This window comes from Oncorhynchus nerka, linkage group LG27 (genome assembly GCF_034236695.1).
Source record: "Oncorhynchus nerka isolate Pitt River linkage group LG27, Oner_Uvic_2.0, whole genome shotgun sequence".
NCBI lineage: Eukaryota > Metazoa > Chordata > Actinopteri > Salmoniformes > Salmonidae > Oncorhynchus > Oncorhynchus nerka.
The window spans coordinates 104,811,478-104,820,026 of NC_088422.1; the positions used below are offsets into that span (position 1 = coordinate 104,811,478).

An 8,549-nucleotide genomic window follows, 5' to 3' on the forward strand; every position below is an offset into this window, starting at 1 on the left:
GTTCTGTTGTACTGTTCTACTGTCCACTTCTGTTCTGTTCTACTGTCCTCTTCTGTTCTGTTCTACTGTTCTACTGTCCTCTGTTCTGTTCTGTTCTACTGTCCTACTTCTGTCCTACTGTCCTGTTCTGTTCTACTGTTCTACTGTCCTGTTCTGTTCTGTTCTACTGTTCTACTGTCCTCTTCTGTTCTGTTCTACTGTTCTACTGTCCACTTCTGTTCTGTTCTACTGTCCTGTTCTGTTCTACTGTTCTACTGTCCTCTTCTGTTCTGTTCTACTGTTCTACTGTCCACTTCTGTTCTGTTCTACTGTCCTGTTCTGTTCTACTGTTCTACTGTCCTCTTCTGTTCTGTTCTACTGTTCTACTGTCCTCTTCTGTTCTGTTCTACTGTTCTACTGTCCTGTTCTGTTCTGTTCTACTGTCCTGTCTTCTGTTCTGTTCTACTGTCCTGTTCTGTTCTGTCTACTGTTCTGTTCTGTTCTGTTCTGTTCTACTGTCCACTTCTGTTCTGTTCTACTGTCCTGTTCTGTTCTACTGTCCTGTTCTACTGTTCCTGTCCTCTGTTCTGTTCTACTGTTCTACTGTCCACTTCTGTTCCTACTGTCCTCTGTTCTACTGTTCTAATGTCCTGTTCTGTTCTGTTCTACTGTCTGTTCTGTTCTACTGTTCTGTCCACTTCTGTTCTGTTCTACTGTCCTGCTGTTCTGTTCTGTTCTACTGTTCTACTGTCCTCTTCTGTTCTGTTCTACTGTCCTGTTCTGTTCTACTGTCCTCTTCTGTTCTGTTCTACTGTTCTACTGTCCTACTTCTGTTCTGTTCTACTGTGCTACTGTCCTCTTCTGTTATGTTCTACTGTTCTGTTCTGTTCTGTTCTACTGTCCTCTTCTGTTCTGTTCTACTGTTCTAATGTCCTGTTCTGTTCTACTGTTCTACTGTTCTGTTCTGTTCTGTTCTACTGTTCTACTGTCCTCTTCTGTTCTTTCTACTGTCCTGTCTTCTGTTCTGTTCTACTGTTCTACTGTCCTGTTCTGTTCTGTTCTACTGTTCTACTGTCCACTTCTGTTCTGTTCTACTGTCCTGTTCTGTCTCTACTGTTCTACTGTCCTGTTCTGTTCTGTTCTGTTCTGTTCTGTTCTGTCCTCTTCTGTTCTGTTCTACTGTCCACTTCTGTTCTGTTCTACTGTCCTGTTCTGTTCTACTGTCCTGTTCTGTTCTGTTCTACTGTTCTACTGTCCTCTTCTGTTCTGTTCTACTGTCCTGTTCTGTTCTACTGTTCAACTGTCCTCTTCTGTTCTGTTCTACTGTTCTACTGTCCTGTTCTGTTCTGTTCTACTGTCCACTTCTGTTCTGTTCTACTGTCCTGTTCTGTTCTGTTCTACTGTCCTCTTCTGTTCTGTTCTACTGTCCACTTCTGTTCGGTTCTACTGTCCTGTTCTGTTCTACTGTGCTACTGTCCTCTTCTGTTATGTTCTACTGTTCTGTTTCTGTTCTGTTCTACTGTCCTCTTCTGTTCTGTTCTACTGTTCTGTTCTATTCTGTTCTACTGTCCTCTTCTGTTCTGTTCTACTGTTCTAATGTCCTGTTCTGTTCTACTGTTCTACTGTTCTGTTCTGTTCTGTTCTACTGTTCTACTGTCCTCTTCTGTTCTTTTCTACTGTCCTCTTCTGTTCTGTTCTACTGTTCTACTGTCCTGTTCTGTTCTGTTCTACTGTTCTACTGTCCACTTCTGTTCTGTTCTACTGTCCTGTTCTGTTCTACTGTTCTACTGTCCTGTTCTGTTCTACTGTTCTGCTGTCCTCTTCTATTCTGTTCTACTGTCCACTTCTGTTCTGTTCTACTGTCCTGTTCTGTTCTACTGTCCTGTTCTGTTCTGTTCTACTGTTCTACTGTCCTCTTCTGTTCTGTTCTACTGTCCTGTTCTGTTCTACTGTTCAACTGTCCTCTTCTGTTCTGTTCTACTGTTCTACTGTCCTCTTCTGTTCTGTTCTACTGTCCTGTTCTGTTCTACTGTTCAACTGTCCTCTTCTGTTCTGTTCTACTGTTCTACTGTCCTCTTCTGTTCTGTTCTACTGTGCTACTGTCCTCTTCTGTTATGTTCTTCTGTTCTGTTCTACTGTCCTCTTCTGTTCTGTTCTACTGTTCTACTGTTCTACTGTTCTGTTCTGTTCTGTTCTACTGTTCTACTGTCCTCTTCTGTTCTGTCCTACTGTTCTACTGTCCACTTCTGTTCTGTTCTACTGTCCTGTTCTGTTCTACTGTTCTACTGTCCTGTTCTGTTCTGTTCTACTGTTCTACTGTCCTCTTCTGTTCTGTTCTACTGTCCTCTTCTGTTATTTTCTACTGTCCTGTTCTGTTCTACTGTCCTGTTCTGTTCTACTGTTATGTTCTACTGTTCTGTTCTACTGTTCTAATGTCCTCTTCTGTTCTGTTCTACTGTTGTGTTCTACTGTTCTAATGTCCTCTTCTGTTCTGTTCTACTGATCTAATGTCCTCTTCTGTTCTGTTCTACTGTTCTGTTCTACTGTTCTGTTCTAATGTCCTCTTCTGTTCTGTTCTACTGTTCTGTTCTACTGTTCTAATGTCCTCTTCTGTTCTGTTCTACTGTTCTGTTCTACTGTTCTAATGTCCTCTTCTGTTCTGTTCTACTGTTCTGTTCTGTTCTACTGTTCTAATGTCCTCTTCTGTTCTGTTCTACTGTTCTACTGTCCTGTTCTGTTCTGTTCTACTGTTTTACTGTCCTGTCCTGTTCTGTTCTACTGTTCTACTGTCCTCTTCTGTTCTGTTCTGTTCTACTGTTCTACTGTCCTGTTCTGTTCTGTTCTGTTCTAATGTCCTCTTCTGTTCTGTTCTACTGTTCTGTTCTACTGTTCTGTTCTGTTCTGTTCTACTGTTCTAATGTCCTCTTCTGTTCTGTTCTACTGTCCTGTTCTGTTCTGTTCTGTTCTACTGTTCTAATGTCCTCTTCTGTTCTGTTCTACTGTACTAATGTCCTCTTCTGTTCTGTTCTACTGTTCTACTGTCCTCTTCTGTTCTGTTCTACTGTTCTACTGTCCTCTTCTGTTCTGTTCTACTGTTCTACCGCCTCTCATAATAACACACCATTTCCAGACCCACTGACTAAACTTGAAACCCCCAGACATAAATTCCTCTCCTCTCTGACACAGCTGGCGTCAACACCGCAGACTCACCTGATAGCAGCAGGAGATAGATCTACTACGATGCACAACACATGCCTCTGTGGGTCTCAACTACTCCTGACTGTCTCCCTGAGACAAAGAACACATTATGGGAGGAGGAACAGAGACTCAACACTCCGTCTGATTGGAGGACACAGGGCTGGAGAACAAGGGAGGTAGGAGGAGGCAAGGACTGTGTTTCAGACATAAGGAAGTGGATGGCTGCAAACTTTCTACTTTTAAACTGGAACAAAACAGAGATGCTTGTTCTAGGTCCCAAGAAACAAAGAGATATTCTGTTGAATCTGACAATAAAACTTGATGGTCGTACAGTCGTCTCAAATAAAACTGTGAAGGACCTCGGCGTTACTCTGGACCCTGATCTCTCTTTTGAAGAAGATGTCAAGACTGTTTCAAAGACAGCTTTTTTCCATCTACGTAACATTGCAAAAATCAGAAACTTTCTGTCCAAAAATGATGCAGAAAAATTAATCCATGCTTTTGTCACTTCTAGGTTAGACTACTGCAATGCTCTACTTTCCGGCTACCCGGATAAAGCACTAAATAAACTTCAGTTAGTGCTAAATACGTCTGCTAGAATCCTGACTAGAACCAAAATATTTGATCATATTACTCCAGTGCTAGCCTCCCTACACTGGCTTCCTGTCAAGGCAAGGGCTGATTTCAAGGTTTTACTGCTAACCTACAAAGCATTACATGGGCTTGCTCCTACCTATCTCTCCGATTTGGTCCTGTCGTACATACCTACACGTACGCTATGGTCACAAGACGCAGGCCTCCTAATTGTCCCTAGAATTTCTAAGCAAACAGCTGGAGGCAGGGCTGTCTCCTATAGAGCTCCATTTTTATGGAATGGTCTGCCTACCCATGTGAGAGACGCAAACTCGGTCTCAACCTTTAAATCTTTACTGAAGACTCATCTCTTCAGTGGGTCATATGTTTGAGTGTAGTCTGGCCCAGGAGTGTGAAGGTGAACGGAAAGGCTCTGGAGCAACGAACCGCCCTTGCTGTCTCTGCCTGGCCGGTTCCCCTCTTTCCACTGGGATTCTCTGCCTCTAACCCTATTACAGGGGAGGAGTCACTGGCTTACTAGGGCTCTTTCATACCGTCCCTAGGAGGGGTGCGTCACTTGAGTGGGTTGAGTCACTGACGTGATCTTCCTGTCTGGGTTGGCGCCCACCCCCCCCTTGGGTTGTGCAGTGGCGGAGATCTTTGTGGTCTACACTCGACCTTGTCTCAGGATGGTAAGTTGGTGGTTGAAGATATCCCTCTAGTGGTGTGGGGGCTGTGCTTTGGCAAAGTGGGTGGGGTTATATCCTTCGTGTTTGGTCCTGTCCGGGGGTATCATCGGATGGGACCACAGTGTCTTCTGACCCCTCCTGTCTCAGCCTCCAGTATTTATGCTGCAGTAGTTTATGTGTCGGGGGGCTAGGGTGAGTTTGTTATATCTGGAGTACTTCTCCTGTCTTATCCGGTGTCCTGTGTGAATTTATGTATGCTCTCTCTAATTCTCTTTCTTTCTTTCTCTCTCTCGGAGGACCTGAGCCCTAGGACCATGCCTCAGGACTGCTGTCCACAGTCCACCTGGCCGTGCTGCGGCTGTCACGATTTACTAGGAGTGGTGGGTGGAATCAGGCGCAGAGAGCAGGGTTCAGTAGATTGTCAATTTATTCTCCGGCGCACAAAAACGGTCACGCCAACACACACAATTGACCAGCCCAAACACAGGACCAAATAGTCTGGAGAATAACCACACGAAAACCACCATACTACAGAGTAACAAAAACAATCCCGCACAAAACAAGGGCGGGACAACCTACTATATATAAGGACGTTAATTAAACTAAAATACACACAGGTGAAACTAATAAGACAAAACCAACAGACAAACGAAAAAAGGGATCGGTAGTGGCTAGTAGGATGGTGACGACGACCGCCGAGCACCGCCCGAACAGGCAGGGGAGCCAACCGGCGGAAGTCGTGACAGCTGCTCCAGTTTCAACTGTTCTGCCTGCAGCTATGGAACCCTGACCTGTTCACCGGCCGTGCTACCTGTCCCAGACCTGCTGTTTTCAACTCTCTAGAGAGAGCAGGAGCGGTAGAGATACTCTTAATGATCGGCTATGAAAAGCCAAATGACATTTACTCGTGAGGTGCTGACTTGTTGCACCCTCGACAACAACTGTGATTATTGTTATTTGACCATGCTGGTAATTTATGAACATTTGAACATCTTGGCCATGTTCTGTTATAATCTCCACCCGGCATGGCCAGAAGAGGACTGGCCACCCCTCATAGGCAGCGTAGCCTAGTGGTTAGAGTGTTGGACTAGTAACCGGAAGGTTGCGAGTTCAAACCCCCGAGCTGACAAGGTACAAATCTGTCGTTCTGCCCCTGAAAAGGCAGTTAACCCACTGTTCCCAGGCCGTCATTGAAAATAAGAATGTGTTCTTAACTGACTTGCCTGGTTAAATAAAGGTAAAATTAAATAGCCTGGTTCCTCTCTAGGGTTCTTCCTCGGTTCTGGCCTTTCTAGGGAGTTTTTCCTGGCCACCGTGCTTCTACACCTGCATTGCTTGCTGTTTGGGGTTTTAGGCTGGGTTTCTGTACAGCACTTTGAGATATCAGCTGATGTAAGAAGGGCTTTATAAATACATTTGATTTGATGACTGGAGAACAGGGAGGTAGGAGGAGGCAGGGCTGGAGAACAGGGAGGTAGGGGGAGGCAGGGCTGGAGAACAGGGAGGTAGGGGGAGGCAGGGGCTGGAGAACAGGGAGGTAGGAGGAGGCAGGGCTGGAGAACAGGGAGGTAGAAGGAGGCAGGGGCTGGAGAATAGGGAGGTAGGAGGAGGCAGGGCTGGAGAACAGGGAGGTAGGAGGAGGCAGGGCTGGAGAACAGGGAGGAAGGGGGAGCAGGGGCTGGAGAACAGGGAGGTGGGGGGCAGGGCTGGAGAGGGAGGTAGGGGAGGCAGGGGCTGGAGAACAGGGAGGTAGAGGAGGGGCTGGAGAACAGGGAGGTAGGGGAGGAGGCTGGAGGGGGGTGGAGAACAGGGAGGTAGGGGAGGCAGGGGCTGGAGAACAGGGAGGTAGGGGGAGGCAGGGGCTGGAGAACAGGGAGGTAGGAGGAGGCAGGGGCTGGAGAACAGGGAGGTAGGGGGAGGCTGGAGGGGCTGGAGAACAGGGAGGTAGGAGGAGGCTGGAGGGGCTGGAGAACAGGAGGTAGGGGGAGGCAGGGGCTGGAGAACAGGGAGGTAGGGGAGGCAGGGGCTGGAGAACAGGGAGGTAGGAGGGGCTGGAGAACAGGGAGGTAGGAGGAGGCTGGAGAACAGGGCAGGTAGGAGGCTGGAGAATAGGGAGCTGGAGGTAGAACAGGGAGGTAGGGGCTGGAGAAAATAGGGAGGTAGAAGGAGGCAGGGGCTGGAGAATAGGGAGGTAGGGGGAGGTAGGAGGAGGCAGGGGCTGGAGAATAGGGAGGTAGGAGGAGGTAGGAGGAGGCAGGGGCTGGAGAATAGGGAGGTAGAGTCATCCCTGGTTAGGAGAACAGGGAGGTAGAGTCATCCCTGGTTAGGAGAACAGGGAGGTAAAGTCATCCCTGGCCAGTAGAACAGGGAGGTAGCGTCATCCCTGGTTAGTAGAACAGGGAGGTAGAGTCATCCCTGGTTAGGAGAACAGGGAGGTAGAGTCATCCCTGGTTAGGAGAACAGGGAGGTAGAGTCATCCCTGGTTAGGAGAACAGGGAGGTACAGTCATCCCTGGTTAGGAGAACAGGGAGGTAGAGTCATAGTGCACCTAGCTAGGGTGACAACTGGGACAAAGCCCCAGTCAGCCCGTCAGCACCCTACTATATAGGGAATAGTGTGCCATCTAGGACACAGCCCCAGTCAGCCAGTCAGCAACCTACTATATAGGAATAAGGCCAGGAGAATAGTGGTAAATTCAATTGATTTGCATGTTAGACAAGCCAGGAGGTCGAGGGATTGTGTCGAGAAACAGATCTGGGGAAGGGTACCAAAAATGTTCTGCAGCAGGTTCCCAAAAACACAGTGTCTCCATCATTCTTAAATGGAATTAGTTTGGAATCACCAAGACTCTTCCTAGAGCTGGCCGATGGGCCAAACTGAGTAATTGGGGGAGAAGGGCCTTAGTCAGGGAGGTGACCAAGATCCTGATGGTCACTCTGACAGAACTCCAGAGTTCCTCTGTGAAGATGGGAGAACCTTCCTGAAGGACAACCATCTCTGCAGCACTCCACCAATCAGGCCTTTATGGTAGAGTTGCCAGACGGAAGCCACTCCTCAGTTAAAAGCACATGACAGCCCGCTTGGAGTTTGCCAAAAGCCACCTTAAGGACACTCTGGTCTGATAAACGAAGATTAAAATCTTTGGCCTGAATGCGAAGCGTCACGTCTGAAGGAAAACCTGGCACCATCCCTACGGTGAAGCATGGTGGTGGCAGCATCATGTCTGGAGAAAACCTGGCACCATCCCTATGGTGAACCATGGTGGTGGCAGCATCATGTCTGGAGGAAACCTGTCACCATCCCTACGGTGAAGCATGGTGGTGGCAGCATCATGCTGTGGGGATGTTTTTCGAGAGCAGGAACTGAGAGACTAGTCAGGATCGAGGAAAGATGAACGGAGCAAAGTACAAAGATCCTTGATGAATACCTGCTCCTTAGTGCTCAGGACCCCAGACTGGGGTGAAGGTTCACCTTCCAACAGGACAACACCCCCGAAGCACATAGCCAAGACAACACAGGAGTGCCTTCGGGACATGTCTCTCAATGTCCTTGAGTGGCCCAGCCAGAGCCCGGACTTGACCCGATCAAACATCCCTGGAGAGACCTGAAAATAGCTGTGCAACGACGTTCCCCATCAAACCTGACAGAGAGGATCTGCAGAGAAGAATAGGAGAAACTCCCCAAATACAGGTGTGCCAAGCTTGTAGCGTCATACTCAAGAAGAGGCTGTAATCGCTGCCAAAGGTGCTTCAACAATGTTCTGAGTAAAGGGTCTGAATACTTATGTAAATGTAATATCTCCATTTGTTTTATTATATACACTACTGTTCAGAAGTTTTAGAACACCTATTCATCCAAGGGTTTTTCTTTATTTTTACTATTTTCTACATTGTAGAATAATAGTGAAGACATCAAAACTATGAAAATAACACATATGTAATCATGTAGTAACCAATTTTTTAACAAATCAAGATATATTTAATATTTGAGATTCTTTAAATAGCCACACTTTGCCTTGATGACAGATTTGCACAATCTTGGCACTTGGGATAACTTGGTTAATCTCTTATTGCAGCATATTGCTTTGTAGAGCGATTATTCAACAAGATG

General features: G+C 47.0%; 2 protein-coding genes across 2 annotated transcripts in view; both read right to left on the minus strand.

Annotated features, from left to right (window-relative positions):
• The window catches only part of slc7a9 (solute carrier family 7 member 9), a 98,112-nt gene extending 94,815 nt beyond the window's left edge, over nucleotides 1-3,297 (minus strand). Inside the window, exon 1 of the mRNA XM_065012502.1 lies at nucleotides 3,190-3,297. The gene's annotated coding sequence lies outside the window, so the exon portion shown is untranslated. The remainder of the gene's footprint in view (nucleotides 1-3,189) is intronic.
• A 1,448-nt stretch (nucleotides 3,298-4,745) lies between these two features.
• LOC135565161 (b(0,+)-type amino acid transporter 1-like) overlaps nucleotides 4,746-8,549 on the minus strand; it is a 49,385-nt gene continuing 45,581 nt past the window's right edge. Inside the window, exon 6 of the mRNA XM_065011221.1 lies at nucleotides 4,746-4,810. Coding sequence (XP_064867293.1) covers nucleotides 4,746-4,810 — 65 coding nt within the window. The remainder of the gene's footprint in view (nucleotides 4,811-8,549) is intronic.